This window comes from Lissotriton helveticus, chromosome 4_1 (genome assembly GCF_964261635.1).
Source record: "Lissotriton helveticus chromosome 4_1, aLisHel1.1, whole genome shotgun sequence".
NCBI classification, from domain to species: Eukaryota; Metazoa; Chordata; class Amphibia; order Caudata; family Salamandridae; genus Lissotriton; species Lissotriton helveticus.
This window is the reverse complement of record NC_136063.1, coordinates 389,222,243-389,242,468: the sequence shown is the minus strand read 5'-3', so window position 1 is coordinate 389,242,468 and position 20,226 is coordinate 389,222,243. Positions and strand designations below refer to the sequence as shown.

The 20,226-nt window shown below is 48.4% G+C and overlaps 1 protein-coding gene across 1 annotated transcript in view; it reads left to right on the top strand.

The window, feature by feature from the left end:
- The first annotated feature begins 11,651 nt into the window (after window positions 1-11,651).
- Window positions 11,652-20,226, top strand: part of ZFPM2 (zinc finger protein, FOG family member 2) — a 641,123-nt gene continuing 632,548 nt past the window's right edge. The window contains exon 1 of the mRNA XM_078685577.1: window positions 11,652-12,077. Coding sequence (XP_078541703.1) covers window positions 12,038-12,077 — 40 coding nt within the window. The 5' untranslated portion in view covers window positions 11,652-12,037. The remainder of the gene's footprint in view (window positions 12,078-20,226) is intronic.

The following is a 20,226-nucleotide window of genomic DNA, read 5'->3' as shown; positions in this document are numbered from 1 at the left end:
CCTAAAATTAAATGGGACAAAAACCGAAGTTCTGCTCCTCGGTCCAAAAGGGCTCTCACTCTCCCCGAACATCTGGCCAGCCTGTATGGGCCCCCCCCCTGACCCAAAAGTAGAGGTAAAAAGCCTAGGGGTATGGCTCGACTCGGACCTCTCATTCACTGCGCAGGCAAACAAAGTAGCCGGGACCTGCTTCGGGCTCCTGAAATCACTGAGGAAAGTCCTGCCCCTCTTGCCCTTCAACTCCCAAAAATTGCTTATTCAAGGCTTGATAATCTCAAGGCTTGACTATAGTAATGTGATTTATCTAGGTGCCCCGGAGGCGACCCTCACCAAGCTTCAAAGAATCCAGAATACTGCGGCCCGGATTATCACAAACACCCCTGCTAGAACCTCCGCCAAACCTGCCCTCAAACTCCTCCACTGGCTTCCCATAAGGGAGCGGGTCAAATTTAAGGCCCTGTGTCTAGCTCACAAACTACTTCAAAAGCAAGGCCCCCCCGCTCTCAGTAAACTGATTACACCCTACAGACCCACGAGATCCCTTCGGTCGGACACAGAAAACCTCATCACCACTCCCAGATTTAAGAAAAGCCGCTCAGGCGGAAGACGCTTCTCAGTCCAAACTGCACACCTTTGGAACTCGCTCCCCCGCGACCTGAGACTTGAAACACGGTACCTTCACTTCAGAAAGCGGCTCAAAACTCATCTTTTTCCCCAATGACTCACGCCTACTCTAAACAGTTATCCCCTGCCCCCCCGTTCCTTCTTTAACCGTCCTGAACCAGCCCAAACCAAAGAGATAGGGTGCCTAGCGCTGGGATACCTTATGGTGACTGCGCTCTACAAAAATAAATAATAATAATAATAATAATAACAAGTCTCTTTCTTCTCACTCACTGTAGGCTATTCATTTATGAGTCTTTTGATTCTTTATGCACCCAGATTGGTTCTGACACCTCCAATGACATTAAGGACCTTATTATGAGTTTAAAGATCCTTCAGAGGTGGCGGCCCACACCGTCCACTGGAGGACCACCAAAACGATGGTGTGCCCGCCTGCCGGATTCTGGTAATCCTGGTCAGGTGGGCAGTGCAGGGGTTGTCTGACTGTGGAAGTCTGTTAGGCTTATAGAAGAGCGCAGACTGCACATTCCTGCACTGTGTGGCATGCATGTCATACCATGCAGGAACTGGGGGTGGCATACCAGGGGGTGCAACATGTGTCCTACTGCATGCACCCACAGGCCTAGGAGCGGCAAGGGGCCTTGGTAGGACCCCCTCAGTTGCCTCTCGGCCACCCTTTTCATGGCGGGCCCCCATGAAAGAAGCAATGGAAAGTCAATTCACAATATGCTCGGTGGTGCTGCAGCGGCACCAACAGCATATTGTTGATCCTGACTGCAGTGTGAATGCCCCGGGATCCTGGTCCCTGGTGGTCACAGCGGTCCTGTGGTGATCCGACCATCAAACTCGTAATACGGTGGTGGCCAGACCTGAACCGCGAGTATGGTGGTCCTATGGACTGCCATACTCATAAAAAAGTCCCTAAGTCTTAAAGGCATATATATATATACTGGCAGCCCGTCCCGACGTTGTCCGGGTATGAAATAGAATGTGTGTAATGTGTGTATTTGGCAAGGGCAATTCATTTTAGAATCTCGCGGTAGACAAAATTTTTTGTTTCATTAGAATAGGGACGGAAAAGAGCCAGCTGCAGCCCTGGTTGATGTTAGCAGGCGCGTGTAATTGGTGTAGTGATCCGCCGCCTAAGCCCGGCTACAGCCCTGGTTGATGTTAGCAGGCGCGTGTAATGTCATTGAATGAGAGAGTTATCAGCCGCGGGTAAATCCGTTTAATGAGAGAGTTCAGTAGGAAAGGCTGCAGTAATTGTCCCCGCAGACACGCTCATTTGCGTGTTCCCCCGCTTGAGGCCCAGATGCAGGCCTGTTTGATGTTAGCAGGCGCGTGTTCCCCCGCTGAGACCCAGCTGCAACCCTGGTTGATGTTATCAGATGCGTGTAATTAGTGTACTGATCCGCCGCCTGAGCCAGGCTAGAGCCCTGGTTGATGGTAGCAGGCGCGTCTAATTTTGTTGAATGAGAGATTTCAGTAACAGCGCGCAGGAGAGGCTGCAGTAATGTTACTTACCAGGCCTCCAGCTGAACACGTTTGTCATGCCCCCAGCACACGGCCACAGCAGACGATCTTCTGATTAATGTATGACCCACATGGCATGAAGGGCAAAACGTAGCACACGCCCCCAGCGTGCCCCTTGATGCGGCGCAGCAACGTAATTGGCGCATGTATGTACGACTCACATGGCATGAAGGGCGGACACACAGCCCCAGTGTTTCTCACGCCCCCAGCGTGTCACGCCCCCAGCATGTCACGCCCCCAGCGTGTCACGCCCCCAGCGTGCCCCTTGATGCTGTGCAGCAACGTAATTGGCGCTTGTATGTACGACTCCCATGGCATGAAGGGCGGACACACGCCCCCAGTGTTTGTCACGCCCCCAGCACACGCCCACAGCCCACAATGTGATGGCCGTACCACACGCCCCCAGTGTTAGTCACGCCCCCAGCCCACGCCCACAGCACAACGCAGACACGCCCACAAGGGACTACTTTGCTGGCACGGTTCTTTTACCTTTTAAATGTATATGGTGTCCTACGGTACAATTGAATGTCTTGCACTGTATGATTGTGATGAACACCACTGTTTCTTGAAAAGTTAATAAAAACATTTTTTTTTAAAATGTATATGGTGGCCGTCTGCATAGCCTATGTCCTTCTGCTGCAACTGCCCTTTCCAACGATGTATTGGGTGTTGTGATTTGTCCTGTGGTTACTGAGATTACCCGCCTCAAAGGTTTGAGCTCTCTCTTTATAATATTAGTATGGATCATTTAGGGGATAGTGCTAGGGTGTGTTATTATATGACATTTGAAAAATGCTCTGTGATGGTTTGATGTTGCATTCATACATTTTATTACCGAATGCTCACTGTGCCATTTCAATTGCTTTCTATGGTTGAACATTAACATAAAAGGACGTTGTTTTGGGGGGATGAGCCAGATTTTTTCGGTCTCTACTAGGGATGCTGCCAATTCCTCTATTGATTGCTAAACGTTGTAGACATAGTCTATTTTCCATTCTATGATCATTGGTGCATCGATTTAAATGCTAAACGTCTTTATGGCAATCGATCCCGAAGTAATATTACTGATTTACTGAGACTAACTGCCTTCTGTATTAAACTTTAATTTTAATAAACATTCATGATTTTTCTAACTTACTAATGTTGATCATTTTGAGTCCATTTTATGTAATGACTGCTATTTTGTAATTCTGATTTAAATCATATCTTTAGGGATACATTACCTCATCTATTCTTGAGGACAACACTGTCTCCGGCCCACCATAGCAGCTTTGTCTCAAACATGCACATTATCTGAGGGATAGTGCCCACGCCCTTAAGTGCTATTTCTGAGGTTCTGGGACCCTTGGCGGTTTCGAAGTGTACTCCTCTTAACATCCTGAAAAACCTGGAACTAAGAAATGTTTTGGCTCTCATGACTTTCAGAGGCTCAAAAAAATCTACCAAGGGAATCCGAAGAAAATGTGTTGCAGCTGGGTCAAAGTGTCAGGTTGCTTCCACTCTGCTCTTTTCCGTAGCAGCAATTCCATTTCACATGAATGTTGCAAGAAGGAATCCGGCCTCATGGAGCTCTGTTCAGCTACAGCTTGCAGCCCTGATCCACTGGAGGAATCTGAGCCCCAAAAAAGTGACTAGACTATATGCAGAAATATTCACTGGGTGAAGTACTCAAAAGTATCCAGTGGTCAAGGGGCCTTCCTTGGGTGTGAATTTTGAACTATTCTAGCTCACAATGTTCCTACCAAAATGCAATAGCTTTACCTGGGACCTTGTCAAAGGGCTATCCAGCCTTGCCCTCTGTGCCACTGTTTTCCCCTCTCTGTGTGCCCCGTTTTTGCTTCTGTGCCACTCATTTTTCCCCTCTGTTGTGCCCCATTTTGCCCTCTGTGCCACTGTCTTCCCCTCCTTTGTGCTCCGTTTTTGCTCTCTGTGCCACCCATTTTTCCCCTCTCTGTGCTCCATTTTTGCTTCTGTGCCACTAGTTTTTCCCCTCTGTTGTGCCCCGTTTTGCCCTCTGTGCCACTGTTTTCCCCCTCTTTGCACCCCATTCTGCTCTCTGTCCCACTATTTCCCCATCCCCCTGCCCACTCGCTGCTCCCGCCTTCCGCCTCCCAGATGCTCCTCCCTCCCACCTCCCCATATAAGCCGGACGCTACGCGGTGAGGTGAGCGACCCCTGACCCTCCTGGTAGGTCGCTCCTCTCCATGCAGCTCCGCCTGTGTGCTCCTGCTGCCGCTGCCGAGTACCCGCTGGTAGGTGTGCTCTACCAGTTTCTGTGCCCCGCTTGTGCCCTCTGTGCCACTGTTTTTCCCCCTCTCTGTGCCCCGTTTTTGCTTCTGTGCCACTCATTTTTCCCCTCTGTTGTGCCACGTTTTGCCCTCTGTGCCACTGTCTTCCCCTCCTTTCTGCTCCGTTTTTGCTCTCTGTGCCACTCATTTTTCTCCTCTCTGTGCTCCGTTTTTGCTTCTGTGCCACTAGTTTTTCCCCTCTGTTGTGCCCCGTTTTGCCCTCTGTGCCACTGTTTTCCCCCTCTTTGCATCCCATTCTGCTCTCTGTCCCACTATTTCCCCGTCCCCCTGCCCACTCGCTGCTCCCGCCTCCCGCCTCCCAGATGCTCCTCCCTCCCACCTCCCCATATAAGCCGGACGCTACGCGGTGAGGTGAGCTACCCCTGACCCTCCTGGTAGGTCGCTCCCCCTCCATGCAGCTCCGCCTGTGTGCTCCTGCTGCCGCTGCCGAGTACCCGCTGGTAGGTGTGCTCTACCCGTGTCTGTGCCCCGCTTGTGCCCTCTGTGCCACTCGTTTTCCCCTCTGCTCTGCCCCGTTTTGCCCTCTGAGCCACTGTTTTCCCCCTCTGTGTGCCCCGTTTTTGCTTCTGTGCCACTTGTTTTTCCGCTCTGGTGTGCCCTGTTTTGCCCTCTGTGCCACTGTCTTGCCCCTCCTTTGTGCTCCATTTTTGCTCTCTGTACCACTCGTCTTTCCCCTCTCTGTGCCCCGTTTTTGCTTCTATGTCACTCGTTTTTCCCATCTGTTGTGCCCCGTTTTGCCCTCTGTGCCACTGTCTCCCCCTCTTTGCGCCCCATTCTGCTCTCTGTCCCACTGTTTCCCCGCCCCCCTGTCCACTCGCTACTCCCGCCTCCCGCCTCCCAGCTGCTCCTCCCTCCCACCTCCCCATATAAGCCAGATGCTGCGCGGTGAGGTGAGCAACCCCTGACCCTCCTGGTAGGTCGCTCCCCCTCCACGCAGCTCCGCCTGTGTGCTCCTGCTGCCGCTGCCGAATACCCACTGGTAAGTGTGCTCTACCCCCGTTTCTGTGCCCTGCTTGTGCCCTCTGTGCCACTGTTTTTCCCCCTCTCTGTGCCACTCATTTTTCCCCTCTGTTGTGCCCCTTTTCGCCCTCTGTGCCACTGTTTTTCCCCCTCTGTGTGCCCCGTTTTTGCTCTCTGTGCCACTCGTTTTTCCCCTCTGTTGTGCCCCGTTTTGCCCTCTGTGCCACTGTTTTCCCCTCCTTTGTGCTCCGTTTTTGCTCTCTGTGCCACTCGATTTTCCCCTCTCTGTGCCCTCTGTGCGACAGAGCCACCAAACCTCCAAGGACTGGACACAACCACCTCCGCTGCATACTCCTCAACACCCGCTCCGTACGGAAACACGCCGTCGAGCTCTGGGATCTGCTCGACACCTCCGCCCCAGATGTGGCCTTCCTAACCGAGACCTTGTCGAACGACTCCTCGGCGCCCGACATCGCCATAACAATCCCGGACGGCTACAAGATCACCCGCAGAGATCGCGCCAACGGAATCGGAGGAGGAATAGCCATCGTCCACAAGTCCACCCTCAAGGTCGCCACCCACGCAGACGACACCCTCAACACCGCCGAACACCTGCACTTCCGGATCCACACTGACCCCAACACCACCCTCAGAGGAACACTCGTCTACAGACCCCCCGGACCCCGGGCTCAGGTCAGTGACTCCATCGCCAACCTCGCCAGCACCCACGCACTCGCCTCCACGGACTACATCCTCCTCGGGTACCTGAACTTCCACCTCGAGAACAACGACGACGCCAACTCCGCCATGCTGATCGACAACCTCGCCAACCTCGGCCTCAGACAACTCATCACCGCACCCACCCACGCCGCCGGCCACACGCTGGACCCCATCTTCTATACAAGCACCCACGTCGCCTTCGACCACACCACCGAACTCCACTGGACCGACCACCGCTGCATCCATTTCACCTTCAAGAAACCAACCACGCACCACCGCACCCAACAGCTACCTCGCCGCTGCTGGAACAAAGTCACCGAAGACCAGCTGAACACCACCCTCGCCCAGAACCCACCCACCAACCCAGACGCCGCAGCCTGCAACCTCAGACAGTGGATCGACGACTGCGCCAACACCCTCAACCCACTCAAGAAACCCTCCAACAGCCACGTCAGCAAGAGAGCTACCTGGTTCATCGATGAGCTCCAGACCTCCAAACGTGCATGCCGGAAACTGGAGAAGAAATGGCTCCACGAATGCACACCGGACAACCACACAGCCCACAAGGACGCCAACCGCAGACATCAACACCTCATCAGATCAGCCAAGAGATCCTCCTTCAAAAGACCGCCTGATAACAACGCGCACAACAGCAAAAAGCTCTTCAGCATCGTAAAAGAACTCTCCAACCCCAGCACCAATGCCAACGACATCCCGCCCTCGCAAGAACTGTGCGACTCACAGGCCATCTTCTTCCACCGCAAGATCGCTGACATCCACAACAGCTTCAACACCACGACCGCCCCGACTACGCTAGAGTCCACCTCCCCTGCGAACACCAACAGCGCCAACCACCTGACCTCCTAGACCAACGTCAACGACGACGAGACACGCAAGGTCATGAACTCCATCCACTCAGGATCTCTGTCAGACCCGTGCCCACACCACGTATTCAACAAAGCAGACGCAGCCATCACACCCCAACTACGGAAGGTCATCAACATCTCCTTCGAAACAGCGACATTCCCGGAAAGCTGGAAGCACGCCGAAATAAACGTCCTCCTCAAGAAGCCCAATGCGGGCCCCACGGACCTCAAGAACTTCCAGGCCATCTCCCTGCTCCCGTTCCCGGTGAAGGTCATCGAGAAAATCGTTAACATGCAATTGGTCCGCCACCTCGAAGACAAAAACATCTTGGACTCGTCCCAGTCCGATTCAGACAAAACCACAGCACCGAGACAGCCCTCATCGCCGCCACAGACGACATCAGGCGCCAACTAGACAACGGCGAAGCATCAGCCCTCATCCTCCTGGACCTGTCAGCCACCTTCGACACGGTCTGCCATCGCACTCTAAAGACACGCCTTCAAGAAGCCGGAATCCAAGAGAAGGCCCTTGACTGGACCACGTCCTTCCTCTCCGGCAGAACCCAGAGCATCCCCCTCCCACCCTTCCGATCCGAAGCCACCTACATCATCTACAGCGTACCTCAGGGCTCATCCCTCAGCCCGACGATGTTCAATGTCTACATGGCCCCCCTCGCACAAGTGGCCCGCCATCACGACCTCAACATCATCTCCTACACCGACGACACCCAGCTCATCCTCTCCCTCACCAAGGACCCACACACACTGCCAAAATAAACCTCCACGAGGGAATGATGGCCGTCGCCGACTGGATTAGGAGCATCCGTCTGAAACTGAACTCGGACAAGACAGAGGTCCTCATCCTCGGACCCACCCCTTCAGCCTGGCGATGACTCCTGGTGGCCGACCACACTGGGAACAGCACCGACACTCACCGACCATGTACGCAACCTAGGATTCATCCTCGACTCTTCCCTATCCATGTCTAAGCAGGTCAACGCCGTCTCCTCCTCCTGCTACAACACCCTCCACACGCTCCGCAGGATCTACAAGTGGATCCCGACCGAAACAAGAAGAACGATGACACAGGCCCTCGTCAGCAGCAGACTGGACTACGGCAACGAACTCTACGCAGGAATCCCAGCCAAACACCTACGATGACTACAACGTATCCAAAACGCCTCCACCCGACTGAACACCTACGATGACTACAACATATCCAAAACGCCTCCGCCCGACTGATCGTCAACGTCCCCCGCCGCAGCCACATCACCCCCCACCTGAGAGACCTACACTGGCTCCTCGTCGACAAGAGGATCACCTTCAAGCTCCTCACCCACGCACACAAAGCACTCCACAATGCCGGACCAGCCTACCTGAACAGCAGACACAGCTTCTACACTCCCACCCGCCAGCTCCGCTCAGCCAGCCTCGCCCTCGCCGCTGTCCCCTACATCCAACGAACGACCTCCGGCGGCAGATCCTTCTCCTACCTCACCGCCAAGACCTGGAACACCCTCCCTACCCACCTACGGCAGACCCAAGACCTACTCGCCTTCAGAAGACTCCTCAAGACCTGGCTCTTCGAGCAGGAGCGGCACCCCCCTTCCCTCAGCGCCTTGAGACCCTTACGGGTAAGTAGTGCGCTTTACAAGTACTCTGATTGATTGATTGATTGTGGAGCCCTTTTTGGACAGAGCCTGCTGCATGCCCCATTGAGGATTTTTGATTTCCATTTCAGAGACTAAGTGCCCCATTTGGATGACGGACGGACTTTGTCCGCCCGCCATCCCATCGTGAAAATGGACCACCCGCCATAAGGGCGGGGGTCCCGTGGGTGCTATTAGGATGTGCCCGCCAGAGTGGCGGGCGCATCCTGCATCCCTAACAGTTAGGCGGGCGGCGCACTCAGCACCGCCCGCCACAATGTTAGGGAGGTATGTTGTGCACTTCCATGAACAACATGGCAGGCACTGGGCAGTGCCTGCCATGTAGTGCATGGAACTGCAGGGGAGTACCATAGGTACCCCACATGTGCAGCCCCCAACCCCCAGAGTCCTTGGGGGCCCGCAACGGGCCCCTCTAGCAGACTCCGCATGTCTTTACGGCGCGGGAATGCCACCACAGAAAGGCATTCCTAAATGCACATTGTAATATGGCTGGCGGCGTCAAACAGACACTGTCACCATATTGCAGCCTTTTACGCCCGGTCGCAAGTCGACCGGGGCGCAAATGCGTCTGACGGTCTTTCCATCCGCCGCGGACCCCCCAGCCATAATAATATGGCGGGGGTCTTTTCAAGAGGGATGGCGGGCGGATTGCCCCCGCCGGGCGGGCGGTGACCACCGCCGGCCCAGCGGGGGCAATCCGCCCGCCATCCTAATGGGGCCCTAAGTCAGGAGGCAAAACTTTCGATTGGGACTAACCTTGTTTCTGTATCAAACCTGTGTTTCTTCACGGCTGTCCTTAAATCATGCCTAAGTACGTCAAGCACAACCAGATGACCGTGGTTGGTGCTCAATGCTTTTTGAGGCTATTTTTATTTAAAACGTTTAAGATTAATATCTCCTTTTCCCCTTATTGAATTCTTATCATTTTGACATCATTTTGTTCATTAAATTATTCTTTAATTTTATAAAATGGAGTGGTATTTTATTGTGTTGTGTTTTCCAGTTTTTAACTGTTTTGGTACCTCTAAATACTTTACACATTTTCTTAAGTTAAGCCTGTCTGCTCTGTCATAGCTTCCAGGGATTGAGCTCAGGTTTAAATTAATGAAACCTTTACTGGACCTAACAAGAATAGTAACCTAATATCTTGAGGTGGACTACTATACCACCCCCCACCCCCAACTAATAATCCACTTTTTCATACCGTCTGTACTGAAGTTCTCCCAAGGGACCCAGTGCGGCCCTCCTATGAAGTAATGTGGTAGTCCCAGAGGAGTCAAACACAAGCTTCGCCCCCATGTTACCCAAGTACCACACAAGCTCCTCTAAGGGAAGCTAGCACAGTACCATGGTGCCATGGGGGTGAAGCTGAGTGTGAAAACTGCAGAAGTACTTGCAGTACCTGTGAATTCATTAAAAAAATAATCCATGCAGGTTGGGGTTCCGTGGGTTTCCTGGAGGCCAGTACCTGCAGCCATGCAGCGTAGCCAACCTTCAGCTGTGCACGGCCAAACACTGAGCACAGTGTGGGATTGGCCATACACAGTGAAGCTGACCACAGGACCTGGCAGAAGGCCATGTCCTGCAGCCAAACCATGCTATGTGTAGGGAAAGCCCATGTACAGTGGAGGTTGGCCTAAGATTGTTGGACATAGGGGCTGGTTAGAAGCCAGCCCTGTGGCACAGTCCCTGTTGCGCACAGCTAAAGACCCGGGTACGCCAAGGAATTGGTTGCCATTGGGGGATGGGTGCAAGGCACGACCATAGACCATGACTTGTGGCAAACCCCCACTGTGCATGGTCTTGGCCCTGTCAACTGGAGGTTGGCCACCCGAGCTGGGTTGGGCGCAGCCAGGCCCTGCTGACAACCTCCTTCTGCACATGGTTGAAGGTCATTCACAGCTGGGATTTGACTGTCTGCAGATGGGTTTGGGAACAGGGCCTGGTCAGAGAAGGAACGGTTAACGTAACATGATACTTAGACATGATAATAAAATCTTAACTTACATTAAAAAAAATAGAAATTGGCTGCAAAAAAACAAAGTTTAAAGTGGCTCTATAGTTAGGTGCTGCAAAAACTAAAAAACTATTGTTTGAAAATCAAAACAAACACTGAAATTCGCCAGTTATAGCTGAGTGAGTTCACTATAACGTGTTCCTCCACTATGCACTGCTCATGACTTCGCTTATTACATCACTTAAGACTTTAGTGGTGTGGTAGGGAACGGAAGGGGTAAAAGGTACTCTGTGGGGCCGAAGCATATATACAACCCCTGTCCCTGCAGAAGAATTGCTCGGCCAGGGGCGGGGACAGTGCCTTAGCTGCTAGTGAATCCTAAACCTCGTGCGATTTTACTGGCTGGAATTAAAGCTCTTTACATTGGACCTGGTGTCCCCAAACCAGGGGACACTGAGTGCAAGATCGCCGGGCCAGCTGTTATCAGGTGAAGCTGTCTCACCCGGGGATACCGCTCCACCTGACTCCTGGTGCGGGCCTTAGACGCCTACAGTGTTCGTACACGTTCATTAATCTTACTTGCAGCTGTCTTTCCATTGCACATGAAACATTAATGTCAAAATCCAAGTGGGAAGCTGCTCTGCCTATTTAAAGCCGCCAAGATATAGTTTGAAAGTTGTGCATTTTATTTCACAGGTGCAAAGAAGGGGGAAACAGGGAAACCCTTTAAAGCAAACACGGTGAGCTCTCCCGTACAAGTAAAGGCTCTGGGGAATAACAATTGCCGTTATCGAGTTATCCGAGACAAATTAGATAATGATATTTCCAAAGGTTTATCTGATGATGTGCTCCCATAAAACAGGAGTCGGTCTGTATGAAAGTCTGACAGCTCCAGCCTCACGTGTGTCATAAAAGAAAGAGCAATCAATATGTGTATGCCGGCTCTTTTTTTGAACCAGCCAATCACTGTTTGTTTGATGGCAAGGCACCCATCCTCTTCCTCCTCTGTCTCGTGCATCCCACCTCTCCGGTTTGAAACTGACTGGCATGTCTCTTGCTCCCTCCCCGGCCCCAGACACTCCAGTAATCAGCGTCTCCGAGTAGATCCCAACCTCGGGGGTGACAGCAGCCCGGCGTGCAGGTTATGTGACTCCGCGAGCGCCTCCCGCCTCCCTCGAGCCCCCTCCTCTCTCGCTCGCCCTCTCTCTCTCTCTTTCGGTCCCTCACCCACCCACTCACTCTCCCTCTCATACTCGCTCACTCTCCCTCCTTCCCTCGCCCCGCGCCGCTCTCTGTCATTCCATATCATATGACTTTGCATCTCGAGCCATCGATCGAGCACTCCATGAAATAAACGCGTCGATCTGTCCCTCGCGCACCTGGAACAAGGGGAGAAGCATGTCCCGGAGGAAGCAGAGCAAGCCCCGGCAGATCAAACGTGAGTTCCACTGGGTGTGTTGGAGGGTGGGGAGGGGGGCATTATAGAGCAGAACGCACGAGGGACGGCTGACGAGCGTCCATAGATGAAAACAGCACAGATTTAAATACGATCGCTAGAAGCGCCTCTCCCGTCCCTTGGTTGGCTTGCTTGTGCATTGTTTATATATGTTTTTTTACTTTTTTCATCCGTTTACGACGTGGATTGTGCGCTAGACTTGTAAACTACCACTTTTACTGCAGAGACCCTTGACACATAGTTTTAACTTTGTAGAACAACTTAAGGAACCCTAGTGAGTCTGGTGAGCCCCAGCATCCGCGGAGTGCGCAAAGTTGTGATTTCTTTTAAATTCAAACAGTGTCATGAGAGGCTGTCTGCGAAAAGTGCCGATCAAGCGCTTTGGACAGTGAGACCCGCTTATGGTTCATCATTATCTATCATTTCAAAATTGGGAGCATTCTAGGCGCCCTGATCTGCATTTGTGGCTTCACCAAAGCGCCATGGGTATTTATATTTCTATTTTTTTCAGTACACCATGTCTTCCAAGTAACATCACTGTGGTTAACTTTCAGTTGTGTTTGGGCGGTGTGTGTAGTATATATTAAACGTGTAGTGTATTGTATAGATACAGGGACACACAAGCGCACGCTCAGAGCTGAAGGCTGTCGCTGGTGTATGGACTCGCCCCGCATAGTTTTTAAGCACAAGCAGAAAGTTCTTCTGCACTCATATTAAAGTAACAAAGTTGCTGAGAGCGGTGCTCCTTGTTAGAGCGGTTCCAGTGGCAGAGCAGAGGGAGCCCCCGTCCCCGACATCTGAAGGCTGCTCCCGAGAGAGACGACGGGCTCTTCACACCGCACGACACCACTGCTCTAGCAGAGGTATATGCGTGGATGGTGGCCTCTATCCCGCCCCCCTCGCACTTGCCTGTCTTGTCCCCTCACCATTCCAGTGCCACCCTTCTGTGACGAAGCGTGGCCGCTGTGGCGCGTGACAGGTGTGCCCTCATGGGGCAGGGCTGGGCTCCGTGCTCCCTCGCAGCTGCATACTTGGCACCGCCAGTAGACCCTGGAACGTAGGCAAGACTTCCGGCCTGCAGGTTTACACTGCCCACTTTATGAAACATCAGATGCACTTCAAAACATTTTTCCAAGCTAATGTAATAGATTAGGTTGTGTTAGAATCGGTAATTAATGTAAATATTCAGTTAGGCACGGTGTTGTGTTTTAGTAAATGCTCCCCAGGGAGGCAGGCTCCTCTCAGACTCACTCCATGTTGCGGTATTACTCCTTGTGTTAGTATTGCATGTTATGAGTCTGACACCCCCTGCACGCAGCTACCAGCAGCTTAGCCACACTCGTGTACGTTGTCTTAAAAACGTGGGCTGGTTCCTTTGAAAGTAGCTGGGGTGTACCATGTTCGCCACGAGGTGCAAGCAGGACTTTTACGAACCCGTCAACCTTTGGGAACCGACGAAGCAGCCATTCCAACAGCATCTAACGCATAGGTCTGCACGACTCCATTGAAACTCCTGATCCAACCGCTGGACCCAATGAACTTTTCTCGAGGGCAAACATTCAATACAAACATGGTTTCCGAGGTTCTCAGATGCCCTGTTGTTGTCTCATTAAGTAAAAGTCAATACGGGATTTATTGCATTGCCACACTTAGGATATCTGACAGGGACCCTGGTGGCGAATAATGACTTCTTTTAATAGTGGATGGTTGGTGCTTTTATCACTAATAAACAATTCGCATTAATTGATTGTATGTTTCAAAGGCCATCTGATTGTGTTTTTGCCTACTATGTTATCTACCCAATTAACTTCATTAAATGTTTTTTTCTGCATCCGCATAATGCATTGGCAGATAAAAGTCTGGTCATTAATTGAGAAGGGCTGCAAGTAACAAGCTGTGCATGTCTGTGCCCCTACTAATTCCTGCACACTACTTCACGATAAATAGTGCTCTGGGGAGACGAGGCCTTTTTTGGAATAATCAATTTCCATTTGTGTGGTATTTGCTGCGCGGAAACAAATACACACTGTGGCAAATGTAGGAATGTGTGTACACCCATACAAACCATATGTTTGATCATAGGCAGGTAGAAAATATGAATTATGTATATATGTGTATGTGTGTATATATATATATATATATATATAAACACACATATATGTAGATAAATAGATATAGATAGAGATAGATTTATAGATATATAGCTAAAGATATATGTAATGTATATATATATATATATATATATATATATATATATATATATATATATATATATCAATGTACAAATACAAACACACATAGTGTTTTTCCATTCACCTTTACACATAAATGCATATATTCTTTTCTTACACCCATGTTGGTTAAAGCACAATGTAAAACACTTTAGCCACATGAAAAAGATGAATATCTAAGGGATTGCCCTTTGTGCACTTCACGTATATGAGTGGCTTCTTATTAAAATGTTTATATGTGTGTGTGATAACGAGAGAGAGTATGTTTTCATGTGACTATTTATGTTTGCTCTACACATAGACATATAACTGCACATATGCATGCATAGACATACATATATGTACCTACATATTTATGTATCTATATATGTACATCCACGTCCATGTAAATGTAAATGTAAATGTAAACATTTACATTTACATTTACATTTACATTTACATTTACATTTACATTTACATATATGTACATCCACGTCCATGTATATTTGTTTATTTATTCGAACACCTCACGTGTGTGTGGATGTGTGTGCACATATAGACATTAATATGCAGATGTAAATATACAGTCTCTCTCACAGACGCAAACTCTAACATACACTAGCACACTCTATTGGATGAAAGCCCTCATATACATGAAACGCCTGGAAAGAAACACCATTATGTAGCTCATTTGGTATACATATACATGTGTGTAGATGCCTTTATATGTGTCTGCAAGCATGCACTAGGTAGGCAGTGAGGTTCCACGTTTATTTCGTTTGTCATTGACAGACGAAACATGTCTCACAAAAGGACTATTAAGCAGTGAGCTAGTGCATCAGGTCACCTCCCTCAGTAGACAATGACAACAAGCGTTATATGTTACACTGCTATCGCTGGGACGTATATTGCTCATGTCATGCCCTTCCAATGGGCAACATAGGATTAGCAATTAATGAAAAAACATTGTGGGGCAATACTTACAATCACCAATACTTAAAAATAAAAATAAGCACTTTCATAAAATCAAACAAGTTATGGTGGGCGTGATTATGCAGACACATAGTTTTGCTTTTCATTATATAACAAATACCAAGTGCATCACTTATAATGTCCCTGGAATCACTTGATGGTATTCTATAATTATTAACTAAAGATACTGCCGAGATATTTTTAGTACTACTCAATTACATTTTTATTTATTTATTACATTTCTTAGTGTTTAAAAGTGCATAATTTACTGGGATGATATAATTCTCTTGAATTATGTCTTTTGAAACTATTGTCCAACATGAAGTGAAACTCTAATGCCATTAAATATGTATACACTTTCTTTTATACTTTCAACTTTAGAAGGACAGAGACAATCCTCCTTTTAGCCTCATCTGAAGAAAAAAAATTGAACAAGAGAATGTTACAGAGAGTCTTTTGTCTGTGCAAAATGCCAGGTGAGGGGAGGCCTGTAAAACCTTTCTTTTAGATACCAATGATCCTTCTAGGCCTTCTCGAAGAGACTGTGTGGTCATTTTATTCAAGCTTCCACGGTAGCCCCTCGCTTGTACAGGGTACTTATATATTCTAGGTATTATCAACAACAAGAATAACATTGTCATGACAGCTGTATAGTCAACATTCCAACACTGCGCCCTTAGATGTGAAGGCACTCACAAAAAGTGTGTGCAAAGTTTATTTATGATCAGCAGACCCGGGATTCGCCTCAAACGTTTTAATGTTATGTTGATTTGCACAACCACCCCTGCTAACACCCCTAGCAGCCCGTAGCATTGATGATGCCAGTACTCAGGGCAAGTTCTGACCAGACAGCTGGTTGTTATCGTCTTGCCCCTCCCACAAGGTCTAGTGATGTCACTAAGGGAGCCTCTGAATTCATGCGCCAAATCTCTATACAGACTCCTCGTAAGATTTCAAGTTTAAGTTTGGATGTGTCTTTGTTTAACATGACCTAGGTATTTCTTTTTTTAATTTTCATCCAGTTATTTGTTTCAGTTTAAGCACTGGCACGCCTCCTTGCTGTTTGCAGCATCGAGTTTACCCGTTACCCAAGACACAGAAGGAACATATTTGCATTTTCTCAGAGTCGTTGTATGTGTTCCAAAGTTAGAATTTAGTCACCTACAAGGAATACAAAAAAGCAAAATGTTGGAAAATGTTTAGCTACTCAAACTATATTTGGGAAAAGAGAATGGGCGCACTTAGGTACCCGGTTATTAAGAGTGATATTGGGAAAAGATATTAAAGGTCCATATTTCTAAGCAGAAATAACAGAAAGTAGTCGCGCGCCGCTGCACGTGAGGCGCGTGCGCTGTGAGCTACTCACTGCCCAAGTACTACAGCCGGAGCTGACACAATGGAGCTGTCTGGCAGGCAAAAAGTCTCTGCATACCCAGGACTCCGGAGACAGTCAATTTAAAGGACAAAAAGGTTGTTGGGCATCGCTTTTCTCTCTCTCCTCCTCCAGCATACAGTTCCCCGCTATCTGAAATTGTGATTTATGCAGCATTTTAATATTTTGCTTATTCGCTCCCCTTGGGTGCTCTCCGGGCAGCGATAAAAAAAGGCGACGCTGAAAGAGCGCCATTAATTTGCTCTGATGACTGGCCAGATAAGGGGCGATAATGGGAAAGATAAGCGGGGAAGATACGGCATCAGAAACCCGATTATTACCATTAAAATTCCAGCCCAGCAATCTGCAGGAGCCTGATAATTCCTTCTCCGTTTCCACCACTTTGGATGATAAGGCAAAAAATAGTCACTCAGTGCTCCGTGATTAGAGCGGACTGCCTGGATTTCCCGATAATACCGTGATAAATTATGTATTTTAGTCCCTATGTTTTGTCGCGAAAATTCAGATTTTTCTCCCCGTTTCATGTCACTTTCTCCCTTCCCTCCGCCTTAAAATAGGAGTCTCTTTCTCAACTCTCATTACCGCCATCAGTTAGATAAAAGGCGCTGATAGGGGGAGAGGTGTTTTGTATGGCAGCCCCATATCAATGCTATCAGGCCATCTCCCCGCGCCAGCTGCTGCCTCTTGTTGTTTTTAGCCTTATCACCTCCTGCCAATATGCCAATAAATTGCCCAGGTTGCGCTCCATTCTGTGGCTGTGCTGTAAAATTTATGACACAAGTGATGATGCTTTTTTTACTGATGCCTTTCTGTACGATTAGCAAATGTGTTGTATGTGCAGTTTTATTGTTCTTTTACTCCCCCCTCTCTCTGTCTCTGTGGCTGTCTGCGGTCTGGTAATGAGTTGGCTGACCTGTGTGGCTTCTGCTGCAGTCACACTTAGTGCAGCACAGTGGTTTGTGAGCTTACTGAGCAGAAAGCTTGGATTGGACATGTGTTGGGAGAAGTGGCAGATGAATTATGTGCTGGATGCTTTTACCCAAGTCATTGCCACCGCCCACACACACACAAACAAGACAAGTTCATTCACTGTGCATAGTAAAAGAATGTGTGGCTTTCCAACCCTCTTTGTAATGTTATATTGTGTGCCGGTCTTCGTCTGTACTCTTCTAGATTTCAGTTATTTTTACTATCGGGTTACTATAGTAGCGAGCACACTTTCAGTGTAAACAAAACAAGTGAGGTGTGAATGAATACAAGCCCAAAAGAACAGAGTGAAGTCACAAGGACACAATGACTGGAGGAAACACTCAAAAGAGTTCTTCAATTTTGTTTGAGTCAAAGTTTGAGACACTCCCAGCTCATTTTTGTTGGCCTCATTCCTAAGGGCTTCACAGACAGTCCCCTGTAGAGGCTCCCATGAGGGATTATGTGGAATATACACATGTGTATACAAAGAATGCGTCTGCCATTTTTAGGTAGGACATTTTCTGCCTTATTTACAGTAGGGTCGTCTCTTTGCTTACACTACAGCATATGCACTGTTAGGTACCATTATTCATAGATGACTTGTGCCCCAAAGTTTGGGATTCACGTGTGTAGCGCTTTAAGTGGTATTTACTATCAATATTTTGTGTGGGACAACTTCCCAGTTAGATTGTTCTATATGAGACAGTAGCAGTTTTGAAGGTTATGGGTGAAAGATGCCGTGTTGTGTCGTGTTAGTGGTTTGTATAGTCTTGTACCATTGTTAGGTGGCTTCAAAACACTGAGAGGTAACAGAGAAGACGAGCATGAGATTGAGGCAGACGGAAGGAAGGAACAAGTGTCTTAAAGAGAAAGAATATAACATGATGTTGTGACGTTGTTTGCTTCTATAGCACTCTGGCCTCCATTAGGTTGCTACACAATGCTTATGGGGGACAGAAAGAGAGGATATATGATGGAAAGAAGGAGGACTTAGGTAATATCAGTGCAATTTTTCCTTTCTGTTTGGGTTGTTTTGTTGCTGTTATATTGTGTTTTATTACATTAGAATTTTTAGGTAATATCAGTGCAATTTTTCCTTTCTGTTTGGGTTGTTATGTTGCTGTTATACTGTGTTTTATTACATTAGTATTTATATAGAGCTTTCCATAACCAGTGATAGGCCTAAAGCTCTGATGTGAAATAGCGCCCACGTCAGAAAATGTTCATTGAGACCTGGGTTCCAATCCTAGCATTCTTCCTTGGCAATATTGTGTCGTCTTGGACACATCCCTTCATTCCCCACATTTATTAAAAGTGGGAATGCTAAGAAAAGGTGTCTCACTAATGTTAAGTTCCTTGCAAACACTTAAACATTTACTAGCCCCTACCATTAAACTCTCTCCTATCATCTGCTCCACATACCCTGTTGGTTTGTTAACAGAGAAAGACCAATTATTTATCAGCTGCACTTCACACAGCCTTGGCTTCATAAAACCTTTAGTCGTTAGACCGATACTATGCATGATATGTAAGATTACACGTCTCCTAGTCTGCTTTTATTTTCATGCTCTCCCTGAGATTAATATTTTCACTCAGTCGATGTGAGGTCCAAGCAAGTGGCGAGCGTAAATAGGCAAGGCAGGGTCATGAGAACTGTGATAAATGTGGGCTATCAGTGAAATGTGAGGCTAGACTCCAGAGGTAGTGCCGCTCTGTTCTCAAGGAGTAGGAGGGAAGCTGGTGGGGTACAGGAGAACTTAAGGCACCTTGATAATTCTGGATCATGCAGACATACTGGGAAGCAATCTGATTGACTAACTAGACATATGTACGCCACCATCTGACCTTCAGAGACAGAGTAGAATCCATATGCAGGAATGTTGGTGGGATTGCAAGATATAAGGGGAGGAACCAAGGGTGGAAACCATGGGGCAGATGTCTACTTATGGATATCATGGCCTCACATACTTACGGGTGACTGTCGTGACAAGAGAAATATTGATCTACACTCTTCTTTGCCAAGCGGGTGTTGGGATGGAATATGTCTGAGAATGAGTTAAACATCTTTTAGCTCTTGTAAGCCTTCCCATACCTGAAAAGAGAAGCGGAATGTCAGCCTGCTGAATTATGCTTTAGGCACATGCTTCCCTTGACATCAAATCATTTCAAATAAATGCATTTGCAATAATAGTCACATTTCAATCTTAATTGTGTTTTGAATGCACCATAGTGGTGACGATGCAAAGGAAAGGGTAATTCGGAGCGAATGTCAAACCCCTTTCCTTGGGTGTAGATGGGGACACCCCATTGTGAAGATATTTCCAATTGGACTCGCATTTAATATTTGAAATATTTTTCAAGTGCATATGTTTTTTTTGAGCCTCACAACGAGGGAAAACCGAGCAAGTCTGCACTTTAGAAACGCCAAACACCTTCTTGGTGAGCTAGAGGGCTGCGGAACATGTGCTTATTGTGGTGTCTCAGCTGCGACCGTGTTAGGAGCACAGGAGAACTGAGATCCCACCATATAAATACAATGTGCATGCTTCTTGAAGACAAGGGCATTATTAGTTCTTCTTGGACATGT